The sequence below is a fragment of the Ahaetulla prasina genome, chromosome 2 (genome assembly GCF_028640845.1).
Source record: "Ahaetulla prasina isolate Xishuangbanna chromosome 2, ASM2864084v1, whole genome shotgun sequence".
Classification (NCBI taxonomy): Eukaryota; Metazoa; Chordata; class Lepidosauria; order Squamata; family Colubridae; genus Ahaetulla; species Ahaetulla prasina.
In genome coordinates, this window is record NC_080540.1 from 274374620 (window position 1) to 274391290 (window position 16671).

The 16671-nt window shown below is 39.3% G+C and overlaps 1 protein-coding gene across 2 annotated transcripts in view; it reads right to left on the minus strand.

Annotated features, from left to right (window-relative positions):
* RGS7BP (regulator of G protein signaling 7 binding protein) overlaps nt 1-6764 on the minus strand; it is a 76488-nt gene extending 69724 nt beyond the window's left edge. Inside the window, exons 1-2 of one of the 2 annotated variants that reach the window (XM_058169614.1) lie at nt 4868-6742; nt 1782-1948 (exon numbers count right to left, since the gene is read on the minus strand). In XM_058169614.1, the coding sequence (XP_058025597.1) occupies nt 1782-1948; nt 4868-5032 (332 nt within the window). In that variant the 5' untranslated portion in view covers nt 5033-6742. Of the gene's footprint in view, nt 1-1781; nt 1949-4867 lie in introns of both variants that reach the window. The other variant, XM_058169616.1, reaches the window with a different exon arrangement.
* Between the last annotated feature and the right edge of the window lie 9907 nt (nt 6765-16671).

The window sequence follows — 16671 nt, forward strand, 5'->3', positions numbered from 1 at the left end:
CCAGATCTCAACCCCACAGAAAACCTTTGCAGGGAGTTGAAAGTCAGTGTTGCCCAGCGACAGCCCCAAAACATCACTGCTCTCGAGGAGATCTGCATGGAGGAATGGGCCAACATACCAGCAACAGTGTGTGAAAACCTTGTGGAGACATACAGAAAACGTTTGACCTCTGTCATTGCCAACAAAGGATATATAACAAAGTATTGAGATGAACTTTTGATATTGACCAAATACTTATTTTCCACCATAATTTTCAAATAAATTCGTTACAAATCAGACAATGTGATTTTCTGGATGTGTTTTCTCATGTTGTCTCTCCTAGTTGAGGTATACCTATGATAACAATTACAGGCCCCTCTCATCTTTTTCAGTGGGAGAACTTGCACAACTGGTGGCTGACTAAATACTTTTTTACCCCACTGTAATTCAGATAAGATGGGGTCAAACTTTCCTACACAGAGCAGATATGCAAATTGTGAGTTATTGTGCATCAGAACCCCTTATTTCCTTAGGTGGAATTTGTGGCCAGAAGCATTTATTATAGGCTCTCTTTCCTAAATAATGACCTAAAAGCAAACTGTAACCTCTAAGCTTCACTTAGATAATGCATTGTGTGTTGGGCTATCCATGTGTGAAATACTGCACCCACTTTGGTCTTCAGTCTATTTTCTAGAGACAAAGTTAGCAATAATTTTGAAATCTCTATACTGGTTGCCAATTTACTTCTGGGTGCAAAATAAGGAGTCACTTGTTTTTACAGATCTGAATGGTTTCGGTTCAAGATACCTTAGACATTGCCTCCTTCTGCAAGGTTCCCATCATTTAAATCATCTGGGGAAGTACATCTTCAATGGTAGATGGTCCACCTTGCTGCGACTTGGGACCTGTCTTTTTGTCATGACAGAATACGGTGAATTTGCTCCTAAATGGAATATAATGGTGCCTCCCACATTGGGTTAAAAAACCCCACACCTTTCAGTTTACCTTTAACTATGCCCAAGTATAAAATTTATGTTTGAATTTGTAATTTTAATGACTTAAATCACCATTTTATCTTTTTGTAGAGTCTGTTACTTTTAATATGCTTACTTTTTTGTATACCATCCAAAATATTTGTATTTTGGTAGCAGCTAAAAGTAAAATACATAAATAAATATTATTAGATTTTTAGAGTCCTGTCTGCAGGTGCAATTAGTACTACAAGGCTGCATAAAATGTACATCCAATGTAAATTAAATGTATTCCAGTTTTCTTTCCATCTTAGATGTAACTGATGGGCATAATCATGGATGCAAACTGTTTTATTACATTGGTTTAGAAGTGATTTGCCATTTTAACTGTAATTTTTGAAGCAAAACAAAAATGTAGCATCTGAAAGCATATTGTAACATTATTTAAAATGCTATTTTCCAGTTAACAGATGATTAAAGTTTTAAAAGAATAGTCTGGTCTAATAATGTTGCTCTTTAACTTTGTTTGTATTTTAGAATGGATTTTTTAAAAGTTCCTCTATCTCTATCAGAACTTGTGTTTGCTACAGCAGGTTACAAAATGCCTTCAGTTTCAAACGATTTTAAATGGCACAGCTTTCCTCCAAATGTTCTGAGAGCTGTAACTAAAGACCAAACAGGCGCTTTCCTATCCCAAAAGCCAGCTCAGAACGAATTAAACCTTTCAACCAAAATCCAGGTTATTAAAATACAATAGTGGCTATCTCTTGTTCCTAAACCTTGTACAGAACTGGTAACAATTCAGGCGAGTAGACTGAAAGATTCTCCTACCCAGAGATTGCAGACAGCTTTTGGTGTGCCTGATAGGCAATCTCACATCCTTTGGTACGTGTTCTGTGCATTTCAGCATATAACGATGGGCAACTGACTGAGACATCCCCAATGGAAATGACCAATTCCCGATACAGAGCCACCTGGGTGTTGAAGTCCTGGACAAGCTGAGAAAGAGAAAGAGAAAAATCTATTTACATAAAACCAATGTTTTGCTGCAGTGAAAGATAAAGCCGGATTTTTTTTTTTTAAAAAAATGTTGCTCCAGCCATGCTGATTTAGGCATTTGAAACAGAATGAAGATCTGTCCCTACCATGCCATAAATAATGAAGCATGTTATAAAAGCTGCCCTTTGCTCACCCAGAGCATGCAATTTCACTGAGAAATGAAGATATTCCACATATTTTAAGCCTTTGAAAGTGTTTTTACAGCTGAAGCTGGCTGACTAACAGCTTCTCTTTTCCCGGAAGCCAAATATTTTATCCTGAAAGAAGATAATGTTTCCAGAAATAGTTTCTCCTCTATGCCCCCTGCCCTAGCCTCCGCCCACCCACCCCAATTTTCTGACTTGCTGTCTATCAGGAGTGGAATGTGTCACTCATTGCTCTGCTATTTTTTTTAAACTGCTTTTCCTGGCTCCAAGGCTGTTTTTACTACTCTTAAGAATCTGGCTATTTATCTAGAAGGAAAAATCCCTTGCCATTCAGTATTTGTGGTGGTACCTTGGTCTGTATATAAAAATACTTCCAACTCAAGGGTTCAGGGTTAAATGAATCATTATTATTTTGCTTAACACAATTGCTATTGTTGATTTTTCTTCTGAGGCAGATTATATTTGTATATGTATGGTATGCAACAATGAAAAAGATGAACAATATATCCTAACATTAATTTGTAACACAGTTCAGATTTTCCCACCATTTATAACCCTCAAACTATCATAAAATGGTATCCCTTCGTTTGAATATATGTAACCAACAACAATTTATCTTATCGTTGAGTTGACGTATATTTTGCAATAACCCAAATTGTATTTTCAACACTTCTGTTGTATAAAGTGAAACACCTCTCCACTCCCATAGCTGGATTCTCTGGCCAATCAGTTCAACTCCAAGGGACTGTTGTGCACTGGGTGATAAAATTAATCTTCCATGCTTTCCCTTCCAGATTAGCACGTTATGGCCTTGACAAAGAAAATCACATTGGACAGACTGCCCAAACCAAGGCTTGAAAACACTATCCTCAAAAGCTCTGTGACACTTGCTGAGCCTTAATAGGACCTTATGAATGTCAGGCATTATTTTTAAAGGTTAACATTTAGTAAACTCACAACTGCAAATCTGTATAGAAGAAATTTAAATGGGAAGATTTTTTAAAATGCCCTAAAATGAAAAGAATGCCAAAAAGTTTAAGCAAATCATTTCCTAAAGAAAGTGACTACATTCAATATTGTAACTCATAGCCCAGTTCACGTATTTCCATAGTCGAATTAAGATTTTCAGCGCAAATAATCTGTAGTTTCATTTTACAAAATGGACTTCATTTACATTCATAGATTGCAGTAAGAACCCCATTAAGTGTATAGCAGCCTTATCAAGTGCTAATTACACAAATCTCAATGTAAATTTGTTGTTTTAGAACACATAGGTCTTGCTGAAAGAAGATGCCTATTCCAATCTAATGTGTCTGAAATAGAAGACTGGTCTGCTGCCTATCTCAGCCCACTGTGTTCAGACTACTTAGATCACATAGAAATAAAAGCAGTAATTCTAAAATTCTCTTGCTTGATTTATGAAGGCTCAGACCTTCCTGAGCTGCATTTCAACTTCAGCTAACTCTGACAAATTCAACATTTATATAAAAATTAGAGGCCCAAGGCAATTTACAACCCTATGTAAGTTTATGCAAAGGAAATTCCTTCTGAATTCAGTATTTATTCTGAAGTAAATCTATGTATGATTGCAACCAAAATGTTTTGTGTAACAATTTTTGAGTTGTCATTAATTTTTTTTTTAATTCATGCATTGTTTACAGTCATGGTCACTATAAATAATAGCCTAAGAAGTATCTGCAACTGATAAATTCCAAAAGGGTAAGTACTTAAATAGGGAAAATAGAAAACTAAGAATAGATTTTTCCTAACAAGTATTATGATTTTAGCTTTTTTCAACTGCACAAGTTAGCATAAAAATACTTTAAAAAAAAAAAGGAACAGTTCCGATGTTAGAACTCTATCTTAATGAATTTATAAGATAACCATACTACAGAGCTCAATTGCACCAAAGTTCAACGCAATTTGGATTTGGGAAGGATATACTTCTGGTAGATTAACTTCCTATCTACCCTGGGGGTTTAAGTGGCAAGTTAGTTCATACATCAACAGGCACAGCTGCTATTTGCACCAGTAAGTTAGCACAACTCTGGCGTGAAAAGACGGATGCACATCTTTTAATATCACCTCCATGTGCATTCACAGCCTTGTTTTCCATTGAGCCAGCGGAGCTGTGTGGGATTTGTTATTCTTTTTTTCCACTTCCGAAATTAAGGGGAAGCAAAGAAAGTGCTTGCTCTGGATTTCCGAGGTGTACTACACAGGGTGTAGAGTACCGTTCCAATTACACGGTGAGCAAATACTACCAACAACCAGCAGATGTTTCGTAATTCTCTAGTGTCCACTGCCCCACGCAAGCAGAGGTTCCAAAAATCACATCTGTCTTTAACCTTTCCTGCGAAACACGTATAAATGCCAGCACTTTCTCCAGCCCATTAAACAGTTAAAAAAAAACCCACTGTCATTATAACGCGTGCCCCCCACCCATTCCTGCCGCCGCCGCCTCACAAGCCCTGGTCTTGAAGCCGCTACTTGAGCAAAAGAAAAAAGAAAAAAAAAAAGGGTGTCAACTCAATTGCGGACTGCAGTTTTAAAAATAGTGCAGCTGCACGTGATCGGAATAGACAAGGAGCGGGGGACAGGGGGAAGTGGGGGGGGGGGAGAGGAGTGGTCCCTCCAGCGAGCCCCACACAAACACGTCTACAAAACCAAAAACCAAACAAAGGGGAGGGGGCGCAGCTGCGCGGTACCCACCATCTTGCAGTCATCCAGGGCTAGTCTCTGGGTCTTAGGGGCGCCCTCGGTGCTGCCGCTGTCTCGGCCTTCGCAGTCTCTGCCGTGCAGCGACGTTTTGCCGATTTGGAAGATCGAGCCGGTGGACCTGGGGCGCTTTTTGCGCCCATTCGGTGCAGAACTCATTCATACGCATCCGCCAAGCAAAAGCTGCTGCTTACACGGGTGCCAGCCGCGGTGGGGGGGGGGCGGCGGCAAAGATTTTCCACCACGCCAGATTCGAGTGCCGCCGCCTGAGGCGGCAGCGGCGGCGGCGGCAGCAACAGCAGCAGCGCGTCGATGAAGCCGACGAGAGCTCCAGAATCGCTGGCGCTCGCCCGACGCCTTTTCCCCTTTACAGGCGGGAAGGCTGTTCGAGCTCCAGGGAGCCTTCGGCCGGCAAGGGAGCACCACTCGAGGAGACGGTGGCGGCGGCGGTTTGCAGCATCGCCTCCCGTCGGGCTACGGCAGCAAGCGAGGTCGAGGCGAAGGAGGATGCTCAACAACTTCTTCTTCTTTTTCCTTTCAGCGCCGGCGCCGCCGCCGCCCGCAGCGTGTCAGTCCCTGGAGCCAAAACTGAGCGCGGCGGGTTCGCTTTGCGAGCGCCGGTTTGCGAGCGGCGGAGATCCCAGGCTGCTCGGCCGAGCGGGGCTTCCATTCAGGACGGAGGGTGAGTGGATGGGAAACGCAGCCCTTGCCTCAGCCCGCCCGTCCGTCTCCAGCAACCCCGCTTCTTTGTGCCTCCTTCGCGCACAGCAGCACCAGCTTCTGGCTCGCCCGCTCACTCGCCCCCCTCCCTCGCCGCCGCAGCACAGAAGGGGAGCGAAGGCATGTGCGCCTGTGTATATCAGGCAGAGTTGGGCGCGCGCAGGCGCACGCCTCCATCGGGCTATTTCTTTCCTACTTGTTCCCCTTCGAGGCGGTGGCGTCGGCGGGAAGGCTCCCTTGACGGGAGGAAACAGGAGAGCCGCTGAGAGTTGCTCCTCCAACAACGCGGGGCCTGATGTTGCGCCAAGGTTGGCGGCTTAGTCCGCGAAGCTAACCCAAGCCCTCCAAAACAGGCAGCCCTTCGTACCGGAGACGGGATCTTTAAAAAAATAGGATCCACTTGCAAAAGTGGAGTTCTGAAGAACCGCCTTCTGAAGTTCCACCACCAGGCTCTAATCCTTTTTTCCCCTACTATTTCCACCCCCTCCTTTTTTTTCCTTACCTGGTATCCCCAAAAAAGCAGAGGCACAGTTTTCCCCCTCTCATGTTGAACCAGGTCAGTTACAAGATTAGCAACTGCGTTCAGATAGTATACTCAACTAGGTTAGTGTTTCGAAAAAAGTGTGGGTCGATTGTGCTTTGCATATTGTGTGGACTCAACATTGATGGTTCAGTATATTGTGCCATACAAGACCAAAAAAAGCTTAATTTAGTAACCGGGCTAGGTGTACTGTTATTTTGCAAACAAAGCCACCGAATTGGATCAACCCATGTCATCTGGATCATGAACTATTGAAGCAAACACCAGGTGTTTCTCAGAAAAACAACAACATTTGGATAACAAAGGTCAAGGTTACTCATGCAGGAGAGCTAGTTGGCTCACTTGAATAAAATAACTAGGTTTATTTCTACAGACCAGCAAATCCCAAATTTGGATCTACTTTTGGCCAGCATTTACTGGATAAGTTACATTTTGGACATTTGAGGTGAACGATCACTAGATATTCATCAGGAGTATTTTCCTGCAATTTCTTGGATATACTGTACAATAGAATGATTAACGATAGAACAAAAATTTTCCAATGATATAATTCTCTTTGCAGAAAGTAGGAGACTGTGAATTCTATTCCTGCCTTAGTCATGAATGCCGGCTGGGTGACTTGGACCAGTCACTGTCTAAGCCCAGCTCACCTCACAGGGTTGTGGGGAAAATTGGAGGAAGGTGTGTTGGATATGTTCGTCACCATGAGTTATTTGTAAAAATAATAAATGTGGGATACAAATAAATTACTCTCATAAAATCTTAGATGGGCACTTGTATGTCCAGCCTCTCCTTAATGGCTTTTTTTTATAATTGCAGAAAACATTTTATTATGCAAAATTATGAAAATTATTTTTATTGGGAGTTACTCATAAAACTTTCAGTTTTTACTTCATACTTTCAGTTATGAAAAACAATAACTTTTTCATCTCAACTTGAAATTAATGTAGTAAGATTCAGTTTGACATAAAGCGGCTTCATCATTTAATAAAGTAATCTTTTAAATTTACAGTGTGTCTTCCCAGATCAACTTATACAACCAATGTCAATTAAAACACCATAATTAGTTGTAACTTATGTAACTATAAATAACTATAATATGATTATAACATAAATTATAGAATTATCCAATTATAAAATCTGAAAACATACAGAAAAAGAGGCCAGAACAGAATGTATTTCCTGGAAGAAAGTTCTAAATGTACAAAAGGCCCATTACAAACACCTACTAATTTAATAGATTTTTTTGAAAAAAGGCTAAGAAACCAACTGCAAGGCTTAAATGGGTTAAGAGAAACTTAGCCTGATGTTTAGGGCCCCAAATTGTTTAATGGTATTAAAGCCAACAGGTAAAAAAATTTCACTGTGTATTAAGGATGATCATCTGCCTTAATGCACTGATTGTACAATAGTTCTAAATTTGACTGTTTTAAGTATATATATGAATTATGGCTTATAAATCATATTGCTCTTGTACAATAGTAAAACAGGTTGGCAGCCTGTTTGCAGTGATCATGCTTCTTTTAAGAAAACTCCCAAGATTTTGAACATGAAATGTCCAGTGAAATGGCTGTTTTGAATTCAGGAGAGCTTGTTGCACTCTTGTGAAAACATTAAAGCTGGTTTTAGCCAGTTTGAAAGCATTTCAAGACTGAATTTAAAATAAGTGTTCAGATTTCAAGCTTGGAATGCTTTTGGAAGGTGAAAATCAGAATCAGCATTTCAAATTCAAAATGGAGCATTTTATACTCAAACATTTTAAATTTGAAAAGTTTTGTATCCATTACTAAAAATTGACATCAGAGCTGAAGTACTTTCATTTTTAATTATTTCTAAATTTCATACCTGAATATACAATGTAAGGACTGCTTCTATATATATACAGTGTTGTGTGTGTGTGTGTATATATATATATATATATATATATATATATATATATATATATATTTGTTTTCTGAGGTTTTCACGGGTGTTTGTATGTAGGTCTTTGGTTGTTCGGGTTTTCTCCCGTGTAAAATTGGAAATGTCTTGGCAACGTTTCGACGAAGTCTCATTCGTCATCTTCAGGCTTCAGCTTCGTGCTTCTGGGAGCAATGTGTGATCGCAGCTGTTTCTTCCTTTTAACTGCTAGTGGGGGTTTGAACTGATTGGGTGGGAGCTTGGCTATATATATAACAACAGAATTGGAAGGGACCTTGGAGGCCTTCTAGTCCAACCCCCTGCCCAGGCAGGAAACCCTACACCATCTCAGTCAGATGGTTATCCAACATACTATTCCAATAGTTTTAATGTGCACATTATCAGTTTCACATAAAACCTAGGGAACACTGGAAATGTGGACTATAGAAATATCTCTTACCAAAAATTGTTTAGTAACGTTCCTCCCCAAGAACTGAATGTTGATATGTCCCAAGACAGTCCAACTATGATAACCTAAATCACTATGAGAAATGCTGCATACAGATGTGCATTCTGATAACAAGAATCTGAATACACCATAATTATAATATTTAATTGCTGGAAGAACTGTTATACAGTAATAGAGCAAATCTGTGGTTCAATCCAAACATCTTTAGATGGGTCTTGGAAGACTTTGTTAGAAATTATAGAAGATGTAAATATAGACCAGTGTTTCTAAACCTTAATCACTTTAAGATGCCTGGACTTAACTCCTAGAATCTCTCAGCCATACACTTGAGTTTGGATTCTATTATAAAATTCCTAAGTTTCTTGTTGCTATGGCTGTTATTCTTATGTTAAGCAATAATTACACTCATTTTGGTTATAGAAAGATATAACATCAACCATGTTGTTGCATATTTATGTTATATGATTACACAGGTGGAGAAAAACATAATTCTTGTCCAGATCACTAGATGAGCTAAGCATGTTTGTATCATTTTCAGAAAATAGTGTCCAACATCAAATATTGCATACAGAGAACATTCTGGGAACAGCACCTAATGAATATATTCTTTGTGTAGCAGATCATTCTAAATGATTTTGTAAACAATCAGGGTGAAAAATATGGACAAGCATATACAACTCTGCTAACATTTTAATATACCCGTATGTAGGCTTACTGATTATACATTTTTCTCTGATATGATTTTTATGCCTTTAACAACTACAAAAGATGAATAAATATAGCAGTGTGGATGTGATGGAGAAGATTCACCTAATAAATTGTCTTGCAGCTTTTAAAATAATAGAATAGAATAGAATTTTTATTGGCCAAGTGTGATTGGACACACAAGGAATTTGTCTTGGTGCATATGCTCTCAGTGTACATAAAAGAAAAGATACATTCATCAAGGTACAACATTTACAACACAATTGATGGTCAATATATCAATATAAATCGTAAGGATTGCCAGCAACAAGTTATAGTCATACAGTCATAAATGGAAAGAGATTGGTGATGGGAACTATGAGAGGATTAATAGTAGTGTAGATTCAGTAAATAGTTTGACAGTGTTGATGGAATTATTTGTTTAGCAGAGTGATGGCCTTTGGGAAAAAACTGTTCTTGTGTCTAGTTGTTCTGGTGTGCAGTGCTCTATAGCGTCGTTTTGAGGGTAGGAGTTGAAACAGTTTATGTCCAGGATGCGAGGGGTCTGTAAATATTTTCACGGCCCTCTTCTTGATTTGTGCAGTATACAGGTTCTCAATGGAAGGCAGGTTGGTAGCAATTATCCCTCGCATCCTGGACATAAACTGTTTCAACTCCTACCCTCAAAACGACGCTATAGAGCACTGCACACCAGAATAACTAGACACAAGAACAGTTTTTTCCCGAAGGCCATCACTCTGCTAAACAAATAATTCCCTCAACACTGTCAGACTATTTACTGAATCTGCACTACTATTAATCGTTTCATAGTTCCCATCACCAATCTCTTTCCACTTATGACTGTATGACTATAACTTGTTGCTGGCAATCCTTATGATTTATATTGATCATCAATTGTGTTGTAAATGTTGTACCTTGATGAACGTATCTTTTCTTTTATGAACACTGAGAGCATATGCACCAAGACAAATTCCTTGTGTGTCCAATCACACTTGGCCAATAAAATTCTATTCTATTCTATTCTATTATTTTTTCTGCAGTTCTAATTATCCTCTGAAGTCTGTGTCTTTCTTGTTGAGTCGCAGAACCGAACCAGACAGTTATAGAGGTGCAAAACATCAAAAACATTAAAAAAGGACAACAAAGAATGTTCTTTCTGCGCCAACTCAGTAAGCTCAAACTGCCCAAGGAGCTGCTGATTCAGTTCTACAGACTCAATAATTCCTCTGTAGAACTGAATCGGCAGCTCCTTGGGCAGTTTGAGCTTACTGAGTTGGTGCAGAAAGAACATTCTTTGTTGTCCTTTTTTAATGATGTTTTTGATGTTAGCTGTCCATTTTAGATCTTGCGATATGATAGAACCTAGAAATTTGAAGGTTTCTACTGTTGATATTGTGTTGTCTAGTATTGTGAGAGGTGGAAGTATGGAAGGGTTTCTCCTAAAGTCTACCACCATTTCTACGGTTTTGAGTGTGTTCAGTTACAGATTGTTTTGGTTGCACCACAAGGCTAGTCATTCGACCTCTCGTCTATATGCGGATTTGTCATTGTCTCGAATGAAACTAATCACTGTTGTGTCATCTGCGAACTTCAGTAGCTTAACAGATGGATCATTGGAGATGCAGTCATTGGTATACAGAGAGAAGAGAAGTGGGGAGAGCACACAGCCTTGGGGGGCCCCTGTGCTAATTGTACAGGTATTTGATGTGATCTTGCTTAGCTTCATCTGCTGCTTCCTGTTTGTTAGGAAGCTTGTGATCCACTTACAAGTCTGTTCCGGTACCTGTAGCTGGTTTAGCTTAGTTAGAAGAATGTCTGGAATGATGGTATTGAATGCTGAACTAAAATCTACAAAAAGGACCCTTGCATAGGTCTTTGGAGACTCAAGATGTTGTAGGATGTAGTGCAGAGCCATATTAACAGCATCATCTGTTGATCTATTTGCTCGGTATGCAAATTGCAAGGGGTCTAACAGCGGATCCGTGATGGTTTTCAAGTAGGAAAGCACTAGCCTTTCAAAGGTTTTCATGACTACAGATGTTAAAGCAACTGGTCTGTAGTCATTCAGTTCCTTGATGGTGGGCTTCTTCGGCACTGGGATGATGGTAGAGCGTTTGAAGCAAGAAGGAACATAACACATCTCTAGTGATTTATTGAAAATATGGGTGAAGATGGGGGCCAATTGGTCAGCACAGACTTTAAGCAAGAAGGAGTTATCTTGTCTGGGCCTGGAGCTTTTCCTGGCTTTTGTCTGTGAAATAGGTCCTGCACTTCTTTTTCTGTGATCACTAGGGGTTGTGAACCCAATGAAATGGGGTCAGTTGTAGGAGGCTTGGCTGTTGTTGGTGTGTCTGAGATGGGGGTTGTGGAGATAGGTGGCTGTAGTTTCCTTTCAAACCTGCAGTAAAACTCGGGTAATGAAACTGCATTCACAAACAAATGCAAATATTGGCAACATAGCCAGATCTAGAACCTGATAGTAAGGTATGTTTATTTATACATAAGTAATATATTATGTCTTGATATAAATTACTATTATTTTGTTTATAACCTGCCTCAATGGATACTTTCTAGGAATATATATATATATGTGTGTGTAGTAACAGCAATATGCTCCATTACAGAATATGAAAGTTACTTAGGTGCTATTTTCTTTTTGAAACAAAATCTCTAAATGTATTTCCACAGATGGAGAAGATGAAACCATCTGGAATTACAAAAATATTTCATGAACAGAGAACACCCTGGAATTGCATTTTTTTTTGCTTTACAGTATAGTACTGCTCTTATTAATAATAATACCAAAAAAATCCCCATCAAAAATGCAAAACAAACCTGTCAACCATACAGATATATAAACAATATATATAAAGAATACTGTAAACACAGAACTGAACCTAATATTTATAAGTCATGTCATATTTTTCATTTAGTACTGGACTTCTTAACAGATCACAGATTTTCCATACTACCTGGATCTTTTTGCTTAAATACTGTATTTGCTAAGAGATTCTCCTGTTTTGGACAATGTTTGGCACATGTGTCTTAACAAACCAGGGCCTGTTAGTTTTTGTAACAAGTCTGATTAACTAATTTCCTGTTAAGTTTTTAATTATTTTTAAAATTGTAATTTACCACAGGGTTTTTAAAAAATAGGACAGCTAAAGTTGCAAATTTAAAATGAAGAAATAATGAAATTTGAAGCCATTGAGTTTTCAATAATTTCCAATAACAAAAAATGCTGGTGATGATTTCGACTGATTACAGTAGAAATTTGTTAATAATAGATATATATGAGAAGAGCCCAATATAAAACTTAAATACTTCCCTAAGGGATATAATGAATTGAATGAAGAACTTTAATTATCAACCCTCAGAATTGCTGCTGCTTGGTTTCCAAGCAGTGGTATGTCAGTAATAAGTATACCAATCCAGGTTTTTATATTTGAAAAGCAAATACTTGATTGTTACTATTTCAGTTATCTTGATATGGAATGACACAAGAAAATACAGGATAGAAAATGAGAGAGAATGAAGAAGCTCAAAGTCTCTTAATAATTGCTATTTTGAGATTTGACCTAAATCTTACTTTTAGCTTCACTAGGACTACAGGTAATCCTCTACTTACGACCATATTTGAACCTCAAATTTGTTGTTAAGTTTTAAATTATTTTTAAAATTGTAATTTGTAAATTGTAATTTACCACAGGGTTTTTAAAAAATAGGAAAGCTAAAGCTGCAAATTTAAAATGAAGAAATAATGAAATTTGAGGCCACTAAGTTGAAGCCTCATTTTATAACCTTTTACAACCTTTTTGCCACAGTTGTTAAGAGAATCACTCCAGTTTTTAAGTGAATCATGTTAAATCAAATCTGTAACTTTGCTTGTTGAATGGCAGCTGGAAAAGTTACAAATGGTGATTATGTGACCCCAGGATGGCACAACTGTCATAAATATTTGCCAGCTGCCAACCATCCAAATTTTGACCACATGACCCTGGGGATGCAACAGTCCAGTGGTGGGTTTCAAAATTTTTTACTACTGGTTCTGTGGATGTGGCATGGTGGGCATGGCATGGCTTAGTGGGTGTGACTTGGGCGTGGCAGGGGAAGGATACTGCAAAAGCCCCATTTCCTCCCAATCAGCTGGGACTTGGAGGCAGAGAACAGATGGGGGTGGGGCCAGTCAGAATTTTTATTACCGGTTTTCTGAACTACTCAAAATTTCCACTACCAGTTCTCCAGAACTGGTCAGAACTTGCTGAAACCCACCTTTGCAACAGTTGTAAGTGAAACCCATCATAAATCCCTTCGTTTACTGCTCTTGTAATTTTGAATGGTCACTACATGAATGATTGTAAGTCAAGGAACTACCTTTACATTCCTTTTATATCCTCACATCTTTGCCATTTTCTGATTAGTCTGTAAATTTTTTTTTTTATTTGAATTTATATCCCGCCCTTCTCCGAAGACTCAGGGCGGCTTACACTATGTCAAGCAATAGTCTTCATCCATTTGTATATTATATACAAAGTCAACTTATTGCCCCCAACAATCTGGGTCCTCATTTTACCTACCTTATAAAGGATGGAAGGCTGAGTCAATCTTGGGCCTGGTGGGCCTGCAGTAATTGCAAGCAGCTGCTGTTAATAACAGACTGCATTAGTCTGTTGAGCCACCAGAGGCCCTCTACTCTCCTTATTTTCATTTACCAGTCGTGGTTACACTAAGCTAGCATTTGCCTTTTATATCTTTATTATGTTTGACTAGTACTTTCAGTTGCTAGAAGAGCAGATTCAAGGGATTACATCAGAATAGACACAAGATAAGAATTCAGGTGCGCACTGGAAATCAGAAGAGCAGCTGGCAACGGTACACATGCCCAGAGAGAGGGCTCTGCGTGCCATAGGTTCACCATCACAGGTCTAGTGGCTAAGGCTCCAGGCTACAAACCAAAAGATGGTGAGTTCTAGTTCCCCCTTAGGCATGAAAGCCAGCTGGGTGATTTTTGGATCTGTCACTCTCTCAGCCCATGACATCATGCATGGGCAACAAACCGGTTGGTCTATTCCTGTCGCAATCAAATGGATCAAAGCAAAACAGATCCTGTACTTGGAGGAAAACACTAGGGGAAAAAAGAAAAGAAATTTGCGCTAATGTATGCCGTGTTATCTGTTTCAACAAAATGTTTTATAAATTATTTATGGAGCATTATACAATCTAAATTGGGAAAGAGACGGGGCAGGAAAAAAATGTAGGTCTAAAGAACAGAGTCGATACTTTGAGAATTTCAGGGACAGAGCATTCCAGAGATGTGGCACCATCACAGAAAAGAGGTTTTTACAGTAACTTATCAGATGATGGTCAATTGACAACATCAAGATCTCATCTGATTTAAACATTCTATCAGTGATCTAGTGCAGTTTTTTTAAAAACATGGCAACTTTTAAGATGAGTGGATGTCAATACACAGGCCCTGCTACCACGCTGGCTGGGGAATTCTGGGAATTGAATTCCACATGTCTTAAAAGTTGCCAAGTTTGAAAAACACTAGTCGAGGACATTATTAGAAAGAAAACCTATCAAACTTGATTAATTCTAATTAGTCATAATAATAGTGCATAATGTATGCATATAATTATGTATAATAATAGCATTACTCTGGAATAATGCTGCATAAGCTTGATAATTAACTGATAACAGCTAAATAGGGTCTTTTGAACACTGCTATACAAAACAATTGTGCCAGATGAGACCCGGTTGTTGGGCACCTTTGGGACATGATGTTAGGGCTCTTCCAGAACAACATTAAAACAGTATTCAAAAGTGGTCTAAACAGCTGACATGGTGGAAAAGTTGTGCTATGAAGGAGCAGAGAGACATCTTTATCCCTTTCTCTTCATTACATACAGCTGCTCTTCCTGCTATGGAAGCATGGGTCACTTGCTGTTCAGATTGCAGATCTGGATGTTAGATCTGGATTTGCAAAATAGTCCTAGAAGACACTACCCAGGGACCAAAGGGAAAGAGCTATGTTAGGGGTGTCAAACTCAAGGCCCCTGGACCAAATCTGGCCCACAGGGTGCTCACATCTGGCCTGCGGGGCCACCTTGGAAACAGCAAAGGACCGGTTTGTGGTGCCTCTGACAGTGAAAACGGAGCTTGGGAGGGCCATGTGTGGTTCTCTTGAGCTCCGTTTTCACTGGCAGAGGGTTGCAGGAGGCCATTGCAGCCGAAAATAGAGCTCGGGAACCTGTTTTTCCTGGCAGAGTGCTCGGACCGTCACAGGTGCCCCTGACACGAGTTACATTGAGCTGCCCCCCCCCCGAGGTCAAACACAACCCTGATGTGGCCGTCAATGAAATTGAGTTTGATACCCCTGAGCTATGCTCACACTTGTCTAAAGTAGCCAATGAATCCTGGGATGATCCTAGGGTTTATCTGACTGCAATGCTGGATGATTGATAAACCGTATCAGTTTGTACTCATGGTAAAACAGTCATGTCTTGTTGCCTGCTTAGAGCAGTGGTGGGTTGCCCCCAGTTCAGACTGGTTCGAACTGGTAGTAAAACTGGTGGGAGGAGCCACCCACTGACATCAAAACTCTGCTGCACATGCGCAGAAGAGTGCACGCATGCACAAATGGAGTGTGTGCGTGCGCACGGGCACAATGCGAACCAGTAGTAAAGGTAAGTAGAACCCACCCTTGGGCTACAGGGCAAATCATTACTTTAATAATGGAAAAGGATGACCTTGCTAACAATGAGCAGAGATAGGATAAAGACAATGCTATGAGACAATTTCAGGGGGAAAAAGTTACATGGGTATGTTTGTGCTGTGGTTAGTTGGAACTGAGGAAGGGCTTCTGAGAAACTGTTGGAGGAAGAAAGTCCTTAAAACGAATGTAACTTTTGCCCAAATGTGAAGAACAAAAATAAATAGAATTTTTGACAGAAGCAACACAACCAGATGCAAAAACAAATTTCAAGAAGAACTTGCAAGGTCACTAAAATCCATTATGGAAATTCTTTAAATAGTTCTAAGAAGAAAAAACTATTTTGAGGCTACTGAACTGCTAGATGACATGGATGTTAACAGTGTGGAACAACAATAAAGCTGAACTGTATTGTTCAGATGGCAATTAATGAACTGATTTTCATGAATGTGAATCTGGTTTAAATCTGGTATGTTTCAATTGGTTTAAATTAGGCAATATAGCTTAATATATATAAGTGCAAATAGTGTATAATAAAACAAAAAAATCTGAACTTCTCTAATTTTCATGCATTTTGCTCATCCTGAGCAGAGATGCTTTGGAGTCCCCTGACATGGTTTGGAGTGGTAGAAGACAGCATTTTCCTTGGAATGGTTCTATCTTTGTGGAACATTTGATTCTGAGTTGATTCTGTGTTTAGAAAAGTGGTGAAGACAAGATCGTCTTCTTTCTTTTCTCCATCTTTCTTC